General features: G+C 46.8%; 1 protein-coding gene and 1 pseudogene across 1 annotated transcript; both read right to left on the bottom strand.

The window, feature by feature from the left end:
• Nucleotides 1–8,617: 8,617 nt before the first annotated feature.
• On the bottom strand, nucleotides 8,618–10,700 carry LOC123057332 (disease resistance protein Pik-2-like). The gene has a single exon (XM_044480366.1). It carries the CDS (start codon nucleotides 10,698–10,700, stop codon nucleotides 9,039–9,041), a length of 1,662 nt encoding a protein of 553 aa, XP_044336301.1. The 3' UTR covers nucleotides 8,618–9,038.
• Nucleotides 10,701–16,693: 5,993 nt separating this feature from the next.
• LOC123059579 (flotillin-like protein 2) lies at nucleotides 16,694–18,284 on the bottom strand (annotated as a pseudogene).
• Between the last annotated feature and the right edge of the window lie 857 nt (nucleotides 18,285–19,141).

The following is a 19,141-nucleotide window of genomic DNA, read 5'->3' as shown; positions in this document are numbered from 1 at the left end:
CTTTTGGTGCTTCTCCTTCTTCTCTTTTCCTTTCTTTCCTTGGCCTTCCTGGCATTTTGATGTAACCAGGTGCTTGTGGCCTCACATGATCAGTAACCGGCCAATTTGACTGACCTTCCAATGGCTCCAACACATGAGAGTAAATTTTCTTGTAAGCCTCAATGGAATAATACTCGGCTGTGTATGTATCCAACAATTGTGAGCTCTTGTAGATGCAGCTTATTGCATGGCAGCAGGGTAGACCAGAAAGCTGCCAATATCTACAAGAACAAACCCTAGTTTGCAAATTCACAGTGTACTTGAATCTATCATGCTCTAACACCTCAAACCCATTGTAACGCCCCAAGACCGGAGCTTCAGTTGCCTTCCAGGGTTTCCGGGTTTCGTCGTGTGTTTTGTTTGGTTCTTTGCATTCATCTTTGATTCTTGTGCATTGCATCATGTCATCATGCAACCCGTTTTAAAACTCTCTAAATAAATTGCATAGATCGTTGATCTATTTAAATCGAGGGAACCCACATGGTGATTTTTCTTTAAAACATACCCTCCCAATATTTAGGGAGCTATTATAAAGTATTCCATTAATTTGGAATTATCCGCAACCCACTTGCATATAATCACATGCCTTTTTCCCGCTTCAAGTTTGGTCCTCAAACTTTGCCCATATCTTCTTTCATCGATTTCCCGATCTCCACAAAAATTCCGAACATTTTTGGACTCTCCAAAAATGTTTTTCTAATTCAAACTTATTTGAATCACATTCAAATGTGTTTGAATGCAATCCTTTCAAGGGGTGCCACTAAGGCCCACTTCTCCCGTAACCAAGCCTCGCCCGAACCCCTCTGCCTCTCGATCCCCAACGCCGCCGCCATCTCCCTCGCACGCATCCGGATCCCCATCTCCCTCGATCTCTCTTTCACGCATGCAGGCGCATCCTCTCCTTTCCTCATCCCGCGCGCCGCTCCTCCTCTTCTCGCTCTCTCCCTCACACAGCGCCGCCAACCTCTCTCATCTCCCTCGATCTGATCCCCTCACCCCCTCCTAGCGCCGCCGCCAGGGCACCGCGCGCGACCCTACGCCACCTCGTCGCGCCGGCCGGCCACCGGAGTTGCAGCCAGGTGCCACCCCACAGCTCCCTGCCTCCTGCTCCCTCCTTGATTCAGTTCGAGAGGAGCTCGAACCCCAAGCCGACCCCGAGCGCTTCCTCAGAACGAGCACGCCCCTGTCCGTGTCCTCCCGAGCGCAAGACAAGCAGCGTCGCCACCGGGAATGGACCCATCAGCTCTGGGTTCGTCTAGCTCCGTCCCTGCCGGAGCTGCGCCTGAGCTCCTCGCCTCGTCCGCGCTGGAAGCGGCCTCCCCCGCCCCAGCATCGTCGCCGGCCACCACCAGCATCTCTAGCACCGCCTCTTGCTGGTCACCTCCACCCCTGGACCCGCTGGTCCTCCTCGTCACTGAGCCGTGCACCTTTGGCTGCTTCCCGCCGCACCACTGCCTCCTTGCTGCTGCCCTCCTGCACCGCCCGTCGCCATCCACCCCTCCACCCGCGTCCTGCAAGTTCTCGCCGCTACCCGAGCGCCCCTGTCCTCGAGCACCTGATGGTTTTGGATCCGGTCAAGCGCTCTGACCCGCCGCTGCCATGGCCTTGAATCCTTCTGGCTCTGTTGTTTTCACCGAGCTACTGTTCCATGGCCACAAATGAGACCCATCGGACATCACCAAGACCCGCTGCTTGGACTAGATCGGTGCCGCTCCAGGCCATCACACGGTACAACTACGTTGAGAGAACCCGAATACGCCGAGACTCGGGCCGACAAGAACCACCACATCCGTCGATCACCAAGTACCCCTTCATTTCATCGAGACCGGCAAGTCCGAAGACCCCAAGTACCACGATAACTTCGAAGAGATTCAACTCCGTCAAGTTCCTCTAACAATGACCCGAACGGCTACGAAACGCGTACCACTACTGTCGCCGAAGACCCGTGCAACGGAACCGTCAAGTTCGACTACCTTCGTGTGTACCTTTACTTCCCACGATGACCGTGTACAACTACCATCCCGTGCATGTCGCGAAGTACCTCCTCGAAACGACCTAGTACCACTACCGCCGACCCTCGAAGACCCCGCGGACGACAAGTTCCTCGTTGTGACCCCGAACACCTACGGAGTGTGTACAACTACGAAACGAGAACAACTACTTCCTCTACTTTGCACCGAACGAGAACCGCCCCGTTTGCACGCTTCGAAGGTATAACCCCGAGACGACGCTCGTGAACGAATGAATGCATGTTGTATGAGATGCACCCTTGTTTTGTCTCGAGTCTGAACTATCGGTGCACGTTGCCCCTTTTTTGCCTTGCCACCGACATGTGGGAACCCCGTATCCGGGAGCGCCCCACCATCTTTTGCACGCATCCACACACTTCTCCTTTGCATCGGTATCTCAATCGAGTATCGGAACCGGAATGTTGCCGTGGCACCGTTACCGTTATCATTGCCGTGGCACCCTTTTCTTTCCACCACGGTGACAAATGCTTCATAATGCTCTTGTCAACTTTTAATAAAAATTGCATAAACTTGCACATATCATCTGCATCATGATAACAACATTTAAAATGTTTAAAATTGTTGTTGCATTAAATTGCTAATGCATATGGGGATTTACCGGATTTGTTGTTTGTTATATCCGGCCCCATTTAAATTGTTTCAATGATATAGTTTTGTTATGTTTCGCCTCTTGCCATGTTAACCAACATTTAATATTGTTGAGTACCTAACCGAGAGAGAACTAAATAAGTCATGTGGTGTTTTCTTCAATATGCAACTCCGTTGCATATTGAGCTCCACTTAATTTGTTGTGTTGTTTGTTGCACTTTGCCATGCCATGCATATTTAAACCGGACATGCATCATATTTGGTTGTGCATCATGCCATGCTTATGTGGTGGTTGTTTTACTATGTTGTTTGCTTCTTTCCAGGTTACTTCTCGCGTTAGCTTCGGTTTCGTTCTGGAGTTGTGAGGATTCGTTGGACTACGTCCGTTTGTCTTCTTCGTGGACTCGTTCTTCTTCCTTGCGGGATCTCAGGCAAGATGACCATACTCTCGAAATCACTTCTATCTTTGCTTGCTAGTTGCTCGCTCTATTGCTATGCATATGCCGCGATACCTACCACTTGCTATATCATGCCTCCCATATTGCCATGTCAAACCTCTAACCCACCTTATCTTAGCAAACCGTTGTTTGGCTATGTTACCGCTTTGCTCAGCCCCCTCTTATAGCGTTGCTAGTTGCAGGTGAAGATTGGAGTTTGTTCCTTGTTGGGAACATGGATATTTGTTGGGATATCACAATATATCTTATTTTAATTAATGCATCTATATACTTGGTAAAGGCTGGAAGGCTCGGCCTTATGTCTGGTGTTTTGTTCCACTCTTGCCGCCCTAGTTTCCGTCATACCGGTGTTATGTTCCTTGATTTTGCGTTCCTTACACGGTTGGGTTATAATGGGAACCCCTTGACAGTTCGCCTTGAATAAAACTCCTCCAGCAAGGCCCAACCTTAGTTTTACCATTTGCGACCTAAGCCTTTTTCCCTTGGGTTCTGCAGACTCAAGGGTCATCTTTATTTAAACCCCCGGGCCAGTGCTCCTCTGAGTGTTGGTCCAAACTAGAGCACCATGCAGGGCCATCCCTTGGCAACTTGGGTTACGTCGGCTCCTGTACGCTTAGCTTCTCCGGTCTGCCCTAAGAACGAGATATGTGCAGCTCCTATCGGGATTTGTCGGCACAGCGGGTGGTCTTGCTGGTCTTGTTTTACCATTATCGAAATGCCTTGTAATCGGGATTCCGAGCCTGATCGGGTCTTCCTGGGAGAAGGAATATCCTTCGTTGACCATGAGAGCTTGTGATGGGCTAAGTTGGGACACCCCTGCAGGGATTTGATCTTTCGAAAGCCGTGCTCGCAGTTATGGGCAGATGGGAATTTGTTAATGGCCGGTTGTAGAAAACCTGAAACCTTAATTTAATTAAAATGCATCAACCGCGTGTGTAGCCGTGATGGTCTCTTCTCGCGGGGTCCGGGAAGTGAACACGGTGTTGGAGTTATGCTTGAACGTAATTAGTCTAGGATCACTTCTTGATCATAGATTCTTGACCGTGCCTTTGCCTTCTCTTCTCGCTCTCATTTGCGTACGTTAGCCACCATATATGCTAGTCGCTTGCTACAGCTCCACCTTATACCTTTTACCCTTCCTATAAACTTCAATAGTCTTGATCGCGAGGGTTTGAGATTGCTGAGTCCCCGTGACTCACAGATTACTTCCAAAACCAGTTTGCAGGTGCCGATGATACCGTGCAGGTGACGCAACCGAGCTCAAGGAGGAGCTCGATGAAGTTCGTGTTTGTTATGTTGTTCCGTTTCCAGTTGATCAGTAGTGGAGCCCAGTTGGGGCGATCGGGGATCTGTAGCATTAGGGGTAGTCTTCTTTTATTTTGGTTCCGTAGTCGGATCTTAATTGTATCTGTATGATGTAATGCTTTATTCATGTATTGTGTGAAGTGGCGATTGTAAGCCAACTATGGTATCCCTTTCCTTATTCAGTACATGAGATGTGTAAAGATTACCCCTCTCGCGATATGCCTACTATGCGGTTATGCCTCTAAGTCGTGCTCCGACACGTGGGAGATATAGCCGCATCGTGGGTGTTACACCCATCTTTTCCATTCCATAGCACATGGCAATTTCCAGATCTTGTTATATTCTGCTTCAGTTTTTTAAATATGTTTGGGCATATGATTCCTGACCATTTCAAACACTTGGTAATGCATTCTTGTATCCTCACCATAATTTTGCATCTTATCCACTCCAGCATAGATATAATAGGTAGATATCTTGATTCCATAATCCAGTTGTCGAATAACTCACACATATTATTGTCAACTGAATCACAGTAGCTTCCCAGCTTCATGTAAGCCCTACTCCAATGAATTGGGTTTGTATTCATCATGCCCTTTGCTCCTTCAACTGTGAATTGAGCCAACCGTGCTTTGTTATAGTTGAATAGAGAACCATTAGGAGCCTTTGCACATCTCCAGAATCTCTTTTGCAAATCTTTGTCATTATGTTTTTTCTTCTAGTTGGAGTAAATGTGCCTTGCACACATCCTATGTTCTGCTGTTGGAGGAATATCCTCTATAGCCCCTATTAGTCCTTTCTGCTGGTCTGAGATGAACACCCACCCATCCCCTTGATTACTGATTTTGAGGTCTCTGTTTAACTTCTCAACAAACCAGAACCAGGACTCATATGTTTCTTTTTCGACTATAGCCCAAGCTACAGGGTACATCTGATTGTTGGCATCTCTTCCCAAAGCAACAAGTAGCTGACCAAAGCAAGCACCTTTAAAGAAACAACCATCTAGTCCTATAACCTTTCTGCAGCCAGGAAGAAATCCTTTTTTAATAGCACCAAAGCACATGTAAAACCTCTCAAAAACATGCTCATCATCCTTCACATCATCTGCCAGTTTGATAGCAACAGTGCTACCTGGGTTAGTTCTCAGCAATTCCAATTGGTAGTCAAAAACCAAGGAATATTCTCCTTTAGTGCTATCTTTGTATTTCTCCATCACTAATTCCTTGGCCCTTTTGCATTGTGCAATAGTGACATCTGCAAACATGTCCTTCAAAACAGTTTGCTTCAAGTTTTCTAATTTCCATGTTGGATTTGCTTTTATCAAGGCTGCATACTTCTTAGCAATAACAACAGATGTCATTAATTTGTTGTCTCTTCTTGGAATACAGTGATGCTCATCGACAAATGTTGAGACTTGCAACCATTTGTGCCTAGTTGTCTTTGATGCATAAATGACCCACTTACATCCAGGCCAAGAACAGTATGCTCGGACTTTGTCATGTTCATCTTTGCTGAACAACAAATGCCTGTGAGTTTTAATTCCATAGGAAATCACTGCTTTCTTCATGTGCTCTCTGCTTCTAAAAACCATGCCAAGCTGAAAGTTGGGTTTTTCAGCTTTTTTATCAAATCTAGGCCATTTGCTCTTCCTTCTAACCATAGTGGTACCTTCTTCTCCATCACTTTCTTCATCATAAGAGAAGTCATCCTCATCAGAGTCAAAATATGGAGTTTCAAAACCAGCATCCAAATCATCATCAGATTTACATTGCACTTTATTTTCTTGCATTATAATTCCACTTCTCCGCCCAAGCTTCTTAGCTCTCTCATTCCTCCTAATCTTTCTTGCAAGCTTTCTCAGTTCCTCTGCCTCCGAATCCTCTCCAGAACTACAATTAGGTATTGGCTCATATTCACTATCCTCTTCATCGGATTTGTCAACAGGAGGTGCTTCTGCTGCTGGAACATGTTTAGTTGATATATCATTATCTGCACCAACTATTGCAGCAACTTCTTTCTCTGTTTCAGTAGCTCTTACATCAAACTGTCCCACTATTTTAGATGTAGTTGCAACAGATTGTGCTACTGTTTCAGTTCCATTTGCAGCAACCGCCCTTCTTCTTACTTCCATCTTAGGAGGTATAACAACTTCGGTTGCACCAAAGTGTGCCTCCAACTCAGTTGGACTTGCAACAACTTCTCTCTCTGTTTCATGAGCAGATGATGCACTAACTTGAGCTTTTTTAGCAGCACTTACCATCTCATCAACCATTTTAGTGTCAACAACTTTCACACTAATAAGTGGTAATTTTGTCCCTTTGTGCCTAGAATAAGTTTCTCTTACATTTACTGACAACAAACCTGCATATATGTCAAATTGCTCATCACCTACACATATGTCAAACTGCTCATCACTACCAGATAGCATGGTTTGGTCTTGGTGCATTTCTTTATCACAGGGAAAGTGCTCCTGCTGAATTGGCGTCTTCATTTCTTCAACAAAAACATCAGCATAACCACCACCTTTTATTCCAATGTCCATCCTCTTCACCGAATCATCATCCGACGGGAACATAAGACCATCACTGACTTTTTTTCCTTGAAGTAACCAATGTAATTTATAGCTGTAAGTACCTCTGCAGTGACCTCTTTCCACTTGATGAATATCTTCTGCATAGTTACATAATTCTCTATAGGACAAATTATCCCTTGGAATGAACATCTCTGCCACCAATTCACCAATGTAATCCAACTTTCCGTCCACTTACTGAAACGATACATAGTAATGAAACCTGACAAAGAAGTTGTCCAATGGATCGGGACCAGGAGAACCTACAAATTCAGACAGGAAGAATCGACATTCAGAAAACAAATAAAGTTGAATCTTTAGCTCTGACCATACAAAATTCAGGAAAGTATGTACAGAAAAAAGTAACATTCAGTCAAGCATGGCAGATCATTTACTCTGCATTGAAAGTATGTATCGTGCAACTTCAGTTCATTCAGGCAAAAATATGTCCACTTTTCTCCTAAACCAAACAGGAAAAATATCTACAATAAATTCAGACAAATATGTGCACTGAAAGTTTATTCAGCCTCATTCTCTGTAGGAGAAAGTGCAAGTTTTCCTACACCAAATTATCTTGAAAGGTCGCTCCTTTCCCTACCAATTCTCCTTGCATTCAAAGTTCAGTCAGCCTCACTTTTTTCTGAACTATCATAGGAACAGGGCAACCACCCACAACAAATTCTCCCATTTACTCTGTAGGAGAAAACAGGGCATAAGATAGAGAGAGATATGGCCGTCGGTTCCCAGAGATATGGCCACTTTTTTCCGAACTAACATAGAACGCAGTTGACAAAACAGATCCTGCTCCTCCGCCGAGCAGCAGTACGAAACCCCCTCCCTTCTCCTCCACCCATCCCACTTGAATCCCACTCCCTCTCGTGCGAGCTACTCAATTTGTCTGGATTGGATGTTACTGTACTACATAAGCAGTCGTAGTGCCAGGAGGCCACTTGAAAAGAAAAGAAAAACCAAGCGCAAATTCATTAGTTTTATTCGGCAATCTTTTACTTCAAGCTTAGTCGGCTGTCATCCGTATTATTCCGGCGTACTATTTCATACCAAATCCGAAACAAAATTTCTCTTGATTAGCCGCGATGGCTGGGTTTCAGAGTGCCATTTGTGCCTGGATGCTTTATCTGAAGATAATTGCGGTCATGTAAATTCCAAATTTACTGCTGAGAAATCAGTTTCATGTGCCAGAGCCCAGAGGCACACACCCTAGATAGTCTGGCTGACAGTGTACTGGCCTAAACCATAAGAACAAATTTTGAGCTTCAGTAAATGTGAATCTGTATTGTCTGTGTCAGTTTATCTATCTGATTTTCATGTTTGTTTGCTGAATTAGGACGGGTGAACATGGGACCGCAGAAGAACAGGTAGGCCGACCAGCAATGCCGTGGATTCACCTGAGGATGTTTTGAAGGAGAATGTTAGCCCGGCCAACTAAGGAGTCTGATGAGCACTGAAGACAATGGATACGTAATTGGAGATACAAGCTTTGACTCATTAGCCTATTTGAGCGCCTCCTGTATTTTTCCATATATGTTCCATGTTATATTATTTCACCAAGTCCCTTTATTTTTCCATTGGACAGATGCACGATCGATTTGCTGGCTCCAACTTAATTGTAATATGCACAAAACCAACCAAACATTTGAGGTGAGATCACCAACAACAACTGCAGTACTTCTACTCAACCAGGCACCTATTGACATTCTAAACTCAGATATGTTGACAAATTACCTATTTGATTTATGTCAATACTTGAGACACTGAGCAAACTGGCTCCTTTCTATCTACCGAGGAGACAATAAATTTAACACGGTATCAATGTATCCACAACAGCACATCAGCCACAGCCCACGATGAAGTTGAGCGGAAATCCAACTAAGCATAAGAATAACCAACCCTATTTGTACATAAACATTACACAGCGTCGACCCCCCTCGGGATGATCGTGGAGCTGCACAACAAGGTTTGTGATTTCTGTTGCTCGAGTGTTTGGCAAGTTGGCAACCACCATTCTTTGCTGAGTGTTTGGGCACTGAAACCTTAGTTACGCAAGAATTCCCTGAGTCCAGAAAGATGCTCCAAGCCAGAAAACTGAAATGAAGACACACTGGGGCAGTCGACCTTGAACTTCTCAAGTTTTTTCATTGCTTTGCATCCAAAAGTCACTTGAAAGCTGCTGGAGCTGGAGCTGCAAGCAATCTCCAGGACTTTGACATTTTCATAACAGTCGTTTTCTTCTCCATTCACATGGACATGGAAATGGAGCTGAGGATCTTGAAGCTGCTTGATGCGAAGAATACATAGTTGTGGTAGCTTGCCAAGGAACTCTATGTCACCTTCCATTAAAGTGGCCATCTCTAAATCCAATTTTACGAGCTTGCTAAGTTGGTCACTTCCCCATTCTGGCAATTTATTATTAAGCCCGTGCAGTTTAAGGCTCCGCAGGTTCTTCAAAGGCAGGGGAATGCCATCCAAGCAACAACCTTGATTGTTGTCCTTGTTGAGGCGCATAGACAGGGATTCAAAATGACCATGCTCTGAGATTGCATAGAAGAACTGCTTGCTGTTATGCTTGTTGATGCCGGACACTCTGAGCTTGCACAATTGGGTTAGCTTCTTGAGCTCTGGCAAGAAGACCTTTGCCCCTGAAGCGGCGACGTTAATGACACCAAGCGTGTGCAATGCTGTCAGTTTCCCGATCTCTCCAGGCACCTCAACACCAACTAGGCAACGATGTCTGCACACATTAGGCAACCAAGAGGAAACAGGCGGTACTGTTGATGCTGTTGAATCGTCGGTGATGCCGGCACGGGTATACTGCAGCTTGTTTAGGTTGATGATGCTTTCTGCCATTGTGACAATGGATATGCCCGTGACGTCCAGTGTCTGCAGCTGCCTGAGCTTACCCACTGAATCGGGCAGGTATGTGATGTGGATGCATCCTCGTAGCGAGAGGAACTTAAGGCGAGGTGGTAGCTTTCCGATCTTGTGTAGGTGATCATCTGTTAGATTCGTGGTGTCCTCGAGATCAAGCACCCGAAGCAGTCTCATATTGCTGCTGGAAGAAGAGATAAGGAATGACTTCCACTCCCCAAACACTGTGAAAGACCGTAGCCGTGACAAGTCCATGCTCTTGAACACAGCCTCATCTCTGTCCCAGGTGTTGCCTATGGTGAGGTGTTGTCCAGTGCGATGCGAGTTGAGGCTGCAATGCCCTTCAAGTGCAAACACAAGGTTATCCTCCATTGGCCGTGAGATGATGTATTCGCGGAAGAAACCATTGACTTGGCATGTGCTGATGAGCTTGGTGCTTATAATCGGTGACTGCTGCTGAATTACACTCAACTCCATGAGCTCTGAGAATAGCCTTTCCCCATTCTCCTCTGCGGTAATACCTGCAGATGTGTCCCTGGAGTAACCTTCTGCAATCCACCGTCTGAGCAAACGCCTCTTCCTAACATTGTAATCTGCAGGGAAGACCGCCAGATAGAAGATGCATGGCTTGACTGAATCTGAGCAATCATCGAAGTAGGACTGCATCCAAGAAAATAGACCCTTTAAGGTATTGAATTCTTGGCTGGTCTCCAAAATGCGCATGAACTCGTCACTGAAACCCTCCAACAAATCACTGTTGGTGCATTCACCTATAGCAGTTATTACTTTGGGAAGCCCGCCACACTTGGCAACGGTACGCTTCATCATCTCATCGTCAAATTGCTGTGTGCCACTGCCACCACCACAAGCGATCTGCACTTATATATTCAGGAATTAATTAATTATGAGATATACACAGAGAAATTTCTGCTAGCCAGCTAGCTTGCCTGAACTGGATAGATCGAGCATATGCATGCATTGCATGGCCAGTTAATCAATAAAAATGGCTTTGACAGCACCTAGTGTTTTATCTTTGCGAATAGATGACAGGCAGTGTCAGCTTCCAGGCCCTTGACGTTGAGCACTCGGTCATCTTTATTTTCTACACAATGTCTAGCAACACTTCCTTCAGTTGTAATGACAACGATACAACCTGTAGTAGGCTTGGAAAATAGTGCATCTCTTATCAATTCCCAGTCATCCTTGGACCGCAAACCATCAATGACAACGAAACATTTGTATTCACGCACAAACCTACAACATTCCTGAATTGGGTCCTGTCCTTCCATCATACCAACTGCTGCAGTTTCCATGGCTTGGAAATCATCTGAATGGAAGTCCAGAAGTAAACGCCGACAAAAGTCATTCACATTAAAAGGTTGGGGCACATCCACCCAGCTGTAGACAGTAAAACTCATTTCAGAAAATTCTTTTTTTTCATTGCTACGGACCATCTCAAATTCTCAAACTCTAGCCATTCGGTTATAGTAAATGTTTCTGACAAGAGCTGATTTCACAACACTTGCACCCCCCCACACGGAGATCACACCAGGATGTGTTAGACTTTCCTCAAGTTTGGTCAATTCACTCTTACGCCCAACAAGTTCAACGTCACTGGTCCATTTAAGTGCCTTTGTACGTCTGTTGGTGAATGCGTGACCACCCGAAGAACCCTCATCCTTGCCATAGTCCTACAATTATCAGATTAGTTACTACATCACTATTAAACGCCAATAAAATAGAGATAGATTTATTGCTCTGTTAGGGTTTCATCACCGGGAATTGTAGATCAGCAAGGCGGCACATGAAATCATGCCCGGTACGGCATGGGAAATTCTTTGATCGGCCTAAACGAAGCCGAAATGAGCTCTTCGGCCCTGAACCACCTCTCTTCGGCCAAAACTAGACCGAAGACCCTTCTTCGGCCAAGAGTTGGCCGAAAAGCTCATCTTCGGCCAACACGAGGCCAACGGGGGCATAGTTTTGATTTTTATGCATTAGGTCATATAGTTTCCGAATTTGCTATAAAAAACATCATAGTTTCAAAACTATATCTTGATGTCTATTGGTTTCATACTAAACATTTTTTAAATATATTATTAACATTTTTTCAAATATATATTTTGATGTCTATTGTTTTCATACTAACGATATTTTTTTTGAATAGATGATTAACTATTGTTATAGATACATTTTTTACCGTTTTTCTAAAAACAAGTTATTTTGGTTTGAATCATCCACAACATTTTATAAACTTCACATTGTGTAAACATTTTTTAAACATGTAATGTACATATTTTTGAAACTTGTGAACATTTTTTGAAAATTAGCGTCCATTTTCTTGCATGTTAGTAAACTTTTTTTAAAATGCACGAACGTTTTTTACATCGTGAATTTTTTCTTAAAAAATCCATGTACATTTTTGTAACGCGTAAACACTTTTTAAACATCAGATATATTTTTTAATGCTATCAACATTTTATTTTAAATTACGCTGACAAACTTTTTGCACTGCATTAATATTTCTTATATTCGCACTAATTTTATTTTTAAATTAAGTTAATTTACTAAATAATTTTTTGGAATTATATGGATTTAGAATTTGCAAAATATTAAAAAATAAACAAGAAAAATAAATATAAATAAAAACCAAACGAAACTGTTGAACAAACACTATTGGGTCGGCCAACTTAGCGCGCAGGCGAGGCAAAGACACGTCCGTCCGCACTCTATTCGATTTTTGTTTCTGTCGTGCACATTGTGTCAGGGAACGTATCTGGTGCACCAAGGCAATTGGTGCTACCGGTGCACCGAACCCCATTGCACATTCAAAAATGTTCAAAAAATTTGGAAAAAAATTAGTGTATCAATACAACATAAATGTATGTTGTCACAAAAATTCAAAACAATGGTCAAGACACAAAAATGACAAATTTGACGTCAATGTGCTAATGGGCCAAAACTGAAGCCCAACTTGTGTTAGATGGTTTTGGTGCTTGGCGTGGTGTTAGTGTCATCGCATGCATTTGGCGGCAATTTGACGCCAAGATGTGCTCCCTTCACGGCTTCACCTCGCCCTTTCTGTTCCGCTCGCCCACACGTCTTGAACTAGATCAAGGCCAATAATCTCCATGAAGCCAGAGCCAGACCCATTGATGTCGCAACCGGCAAATCTGCGATAAGAACAAGTGATGTCGTTTTGTATAGATATGTGATAACAAGTGATGTCTTTTGGTATACATGTGCAACTTGGTCTTTCATACTCGCCCCAGCCACGAGATGCTACCAAACTAACATGCATATAGTTTCTGGTTTGTTCACTAAAATCGGTCAATGTCTTAGTACACCCCAAATCATCCACTGGCTGATAAGAGATAGTAGAATCTAAATGTTGCTGTCCAAACGACACCCATATGTTTTGCTAATCATCTTTGAAACTGAAGAGGAAATCTTACGAACATGCAGTGACATCATTACTATTACAGTTATATTATTGATGTCCTTTGGCCTTTCACATTCTAGTCTCTTGGCATTCTCTTGTAGTCTTTTGACATCCTCATGTATGTGTATATATGTTGGCTTTGGCCTCCTAATAATACAAGTTGCTATTCTCAACATGGTATTAGAGCTTTAGGTATTTTTTTTTGTGCACGCGCAACTCGTGCTGCTCCCGATCCAATCTCCTCCACAGCCGCAGTTGTTCTCTTTCCTGCCGGCCCGTGCTTTTCTTTTGCCTGCGTCCATCTCCACCTACAGGAGCTTCCCATCCAAGCTAGGTAGCCACTGTGAATCGATTCAGCGCTAGTGTTGGATCCTATTGGACTTGGTCCCAATCGATCCAGCCGCTGGCCGCTGGTCTTCCTCCAAGTTCCAGCCGTTGCTGCCGGCCGCCAGCCTCGTCCGTGCCGCTGCTACCTTCTGCGGCACCACCGGCCGCCGGTCCCGTCCGCGCCGCTGCTGCCGGCCGCCGGCCTCGTCCGTGCCGCTGCTACCTTCTGCGGCACCACCGGCCGCCGGTCCCGTCTGCGCCGCTGCTGCCGGCCGCCGCCCCGTCCACACCGTTGCTGTCTTACGCGGTTGTCCGCACTCGCTATTGCCGTTTCACGTCCGTGTGTCTACTGCTTTAGATCGTGGTTATTCTCCTTTGGCTGGCTTTTCGTCTGATTGATCTGCTGGTAGTTCTGACCGGTCTTGTCCTGGCCAGTTGACTCTTGGGTGACCTTTTCTAATTCCACAAAAAAAAGGACAGAAAAAGAGCACCATGTCTTCCTCATCATCTGGCTATGTCACCATCCCGCGCTGTCAGGTGATATTCGATGGGGCTAACTATGCTGAGTTCGTTGCCTTTATGCGCATTCACATGTGTGGCATTCGTCTCTGGGGTGTTCTATCCGGCGAGGTCCCCTGTCCTCCGCGCCCAGTGCCTCCTGTGGCTCCTACCCCACTGCCGACGCCACCGGCTCCTGCCGCAGATGCTTCTGATGCTGATAGGGCTGCAGCCACGGTTGCTGCTGATGATGCGGCTGCTGCTTATGACCAGCAGGTCTTGGATTTTTCGGATGCTCTTTTAGTTTACCGTGATGCTCCTTTTGGTTGTACTTGAGCCTACCTCTTATCGTGATGCTTTTGTTCATCCCGAATGGCAGTTAGCGATGGCAGAGGAGATTGCCGCTCTTGAGCGCAACGGTACATGGGATCTGGTTTCTCTTCCTCCTCGTGTTCGTCCCATCACTTGTAAGTGGGTCTATAAGATTAAGACTCGCTCTGATGGTTCTCTTGAGCGTTATAAAGCTCGTCTTGTGGCTCGTGGCTTTCAGCAGGAGCATGGTCGTGATTATGACGAGACATTTGCTCTTGTGGCCCATATGACCACTGTCCGCACACTTCTCGTCGTGGCCTCTGTTCGCCATTGGTCTGTGTCACAGCTTGATGTTAAAAATGTCTTTCTTAATGGTGAGTTGCGTGAGGAGGTTTATATGCAGCCACCACCTGGGTATTCAGTTCCTGATGGCATGGTTTGTCGTCTCTGTCGCTCTCTCTATGGCCTTAAGCAAGCCCCCCGCACTTGGTTTGAGCGTTTTGCCTCTGTGGTCACTGCTGCTGGTTTTTCACCCAGTGATCACGATCTAGCGTTGTTTGTCCACCTTTCTGCTCCTGGTCGCACTCTTCTTCTTTTATATGTTGATGACATGATCATCACTGGCGATGATTCTGAGTACATTGCCTTTGTTAAGGCCCGTCTCAATGAGCAGTTCCTTATGTCTGATCTTGGTCCTCTTCGTTACTTTCTTGGGATTGAGGTTTCCTCCACCTCTGATGGCTTTTTTATTTCCCAAGAAAAGTATATCCAGGATCTTCTTACTCGTGCGGCTCTTAGTGATGAGCGCACTGCTGAGACTCCTATGGAGCTCAATGTCCATCTTTGTGCTTCTGACGGTGAGCCCTTGTCTGATCCGACGCGTTATCACCATCTTGTTGGGAGTCTTGTGTATCTTGCTGTCACTCGTCCGGATATCTCCTATCATGTCCATATTCTGAGTGAGTTTGTTTCTGCTCCCACTTCAGTTCACTATAATCACCTTCTTTGTGTTCTACGATATCTTTGTGGCACGATCTCTCATCGTCTCTTTTTTCCCCGTTCCAGCTCGTTACAGCTCCAGGCCTATTCGGATGCTACGTGGGCTAGTGATCCTACGGATCGCCGTTCACTTTCTACCTACTGTGTCTTTTTTGGTGGTTCTCTCATTTCCTGGAAGACGAAGAAACAAACTGCAGTTTCTCGTTCGAGTGCAGAGGCCGAATTGCGAGCTATGGCTCTTCTGACGACAGAGGTGACTTGATTACGATGGTTACTGGAGGATTTTGGTGTTTCTGTTACTACACCTACCACCCTCCTATCAGACAGCACAGGTGCTATCAGTATTGCGCGGGACCCCGTGAAGCATGAGCTTACCAAACACATTGGTGTTGATGCTTCTTATGTGCATGCTGCTGTGCAGGATCATGTTGTTGCTCTTCAGTATGTGCCTTCTGAGTTACAGCTAGCGGACTTCTTCACGAAGGCTCAGACCTTGAGTTTGGGGGGGGGGGGGGGGGGGGGTTAGAGTTATATTATTGATGTCCTTTGGCCTTTCACATTCTAGTCTCTTGGCATTCTCTTGTAACCTTTTGGCATCCTCATGTATGTGTATATATGTTGGCTTTGGCCTCCTAATAATACAAGTTGCTATTCTCAACAACTACAGCAAACACTGGCAGCTATGCTACATCCAATACGATTATCATGTTGTATTTGTTTGAAGTTGTAGATGTTACATTTTATGGATAAACTTGGTCAAACCTAAACAAGTTCGACTTGGATAAACCAAATTGAGAACTAGGCCCGAGTAAGAATTGAGCCCCAACATAAGATCTAGGCTAGTAAAATGATGGCCAATACAATACAAGCATGATAAGAAAGCCCAAACGACAAGACAAGTAGAGTTTTTTTTGTTAATTCCCAGTCATCTAAGAATTCTTAGTTCTTTGGTCGTGCTGAGAACTGTCAATTCGAGGTGAAGATACATGCAAAGTTCAATTTTTCTTTAACTCTATGAACAAATGCTCAATCTGACTAAGAACACATGTGCCAATTAAAGTAATCTCTCGTCCCATAAGACATATAGTAGCATACTAAAAATTGACACTTCACAATTATCCGATGACACTAACGCCACGCCAAGCACCAAAACTATCTAAGAACCATGATCGAAAGAAAACATCTAGAGCTAACAAGTATATGAAACTAAACTGAGACGCACAACGACGTAAAATGATCATTTTCAGTTGGCGGCGGTGCCGTCCTTGGGCAGTGTGCCCATCCACGCCGGCGGGAGCATCCCGGTCTGCTCGTGCACCGTCTCCAGCAACGGCGGGAGCATCTTGTACACCCCAGACACCTGCTGCAGTGCGCCGCCCTCGCTGCCACCATCTCCGTTGCTCCAGACGCTGATCTTGGGCTGCAGGCCGTTGACGGCGCTGGCGTTGATGCGCGCCATCTCGGCGTACATGCCGCCGTCGATCATGAGGTAGTCCCTGAGCGCGCGGTAGTCGCCGCCGAGCGCCGCCAGCATGGACGCCATGTAGTCCGCCTTGGCCTTGCCCACCAGCGACAGCGCCTCCGCCTCTCGCTGCTTGGCGTAGAGCTTGGCGTCCTCGGCCATCTTCTGCTCGAAGAAGAGCGCGTCGGCCTGCACCTTGCGCGCCTCCGCCGCCTTCATCTCCTCGTACAGAGCCGCCTCCGCCACCTTCTGCCGGCCGTAGAACAGCGCATTCGACTCTTGAACCTACGTACACAATACAAATGTCAATGATCTTATATGATAGATGATCGATAAAGCTGTCAACAAGAAGATCCAACAAATCAATTAGTAATTTTCAAAAATATACTGTATATGATAATCGAATAGCAACCTGTGTGTCGTATTGCACGGTGGCCTTGCTGAGCTGCTCGGCCTTGAGCTTGGCGTTCTTGATCTCGACCTCCATCTGCAGCTCGGCGTCGCGGATGGCGACGGCCTTGGCGGCCTCGACCTCGGCGACCTTGGCCTGCCTGTCCCAGTCGGCCTTCTTCATGGCGAGGTCGGTCATTGCGGCGGCGACGTCGGCCTCCCTGGCGTTCTGAAACACCTGCACCTCGGCATTGACCTTGGCCTCCTCCTTGAGGGCCTCGCCCTGCTGCCGCGCCAACAGCACCTTGGTCTCGGCGTCCACCTTAGCGGCGTTCTGGAGCGTGAGGCCGGTCCGCTCCTTGGCGCCGACCTCGCCCTTCATCCTCGCCTCCGCCACGTCCACCTTGGCCCTGCTGGCCGCCTCCTGCTGCGTCTTCTGGCCGAGGTAGGAGAAGTACTCGTGGCCGGGCACGTCCACCAGCTGCTTCACGTTGGCGTTGTAGATGAAGAGGCCGAACTGGTTGAGCTCCTTCTGCACGCTGTCGAACACCTCCTGCTTGAACTTCTTGGTGCTGGTGAAGATCTCGTCCATGGTCAGCTGCGCCGCCAGCACGCGGGTCTCTCCCTCGATCACGCCCTTCACCAGGTCGTGCACGCGGCTGGCCGAGGCGCCGCCCAGGAGCAGCGGCGCGATGAGCTTGGCGTAGAGCAGGAGCTTGGCCTCCACGGCCGCCTTGGCGGCGTCGCCGAGCTCCAGGGTGGTCATCTGGGGCCCAATGGTGAAGACGGCGGGCAGGACGAAGGGCAGCTTCTCGGAGCTCATGGCGTTCACCTCGAACTCGTAGTTGACGGGCGTGACGCTGAACTTCTTGCACTGCTGCCCCGCGAACACCTACGCCTTCTTGGCCAGCTTCACGTCGTTGATGCCCCAGCCGGTGATGGCCAGGTACTCCGACGCGTCCGCCACGATGAAGCTCGCCATCGCTTTGCCGGCGGTATTGCTGCCTGATTGCTGCTAGGGTTTTCTCCGCTTCGTACGTAGGTGTTGAATCAATCGGTGGCGGCGGTATATAATATAATGGCGGTGAAACTGGCGGCAATGGATACCATTAAGAGAAAATTCTTTATTTGACACTGTCTTAAAATCTGGTTCCTTATTTGACATTGAATTTTTTTTCTTCCCTATTTGACATTAGTCCTAAACTTTATTTCCTATACGACACGTCCGTCCATTTTAAGCCTAAATGATACCCGAAAAGACGATTTTGCCCCTCATGCGGTATGTATGTGCGCGCGCGTGTGCTGTTGCGTGTGTGGGTGCACGCGCACATGTGTGCTGCTGCTGCATGTGTGTGTGCATGTGTGCTGCTGCGTGTGTGTTTGCTACTGCGTGTGTACGTGCGCGTGTGTGTGTCCTGTTGCGTGCCTATGTGCTGCCTGTGTGTGTGCTGGTGCTGCGTGTGTGTATGTGTGTGTATGCTGCCTGCGTGTGTGTTGCTGTGTGTGTGTGTGCATCACTACCAGAATTTACCCAATTGCCGACGGCCAAATCTATGCCGACGGCCCCCGTCGGCATCGACAGATCTATCCCGACGGCCCAGGCCAGGCCGTCGGCGTAGGAAAGCCGTCGGCATACATCCACCTATGCCGACGGGGGCCGTCGGCACAGAAGGGCCGTCGGCATCCCAATAAATATGCCTACGGCGGTCGTCGGCATAGAGGATGCCTTCGGCATATCTGTGGGCCCGACTGCCCGGGCGGCGACATCCTTTGACGGCGTGAAGCCTACACCGACGGGGCCTATCGGTGGCTGTCGGCATATCTGCCACGTCATCGATC

Source organism: Triticum aestivum, chromosome 3A (genome assembly GCF_018294505.1).
Source record: "Triticum aestivum cultivar Chinese Spring chromosome 3A, IWGSC CS RefSeq v2.1, whole genome shotgun sequence".
Lineage (NCBI taxonomy): Eukaryota > Viridiplantae > Streptophyta > Magnoliopsida > Poales > Poaceae > Triticum > Triticum aestivum.
Note: the sequence above shows the minus strand (reverse complement) of the source record. Positions and strands in the feature narration are given on the sequence as shown.

Bases quoted from the DNA above. Each gene is read 5' to 3' on its own strand.
- LOC123057332 (XM_044480366.1), bottom strand. From the start codon at position 10,700: ATGATGAAGCGTACCGTTGCCAAGTGTGGCGGGCTTCCCAAAGTAATA.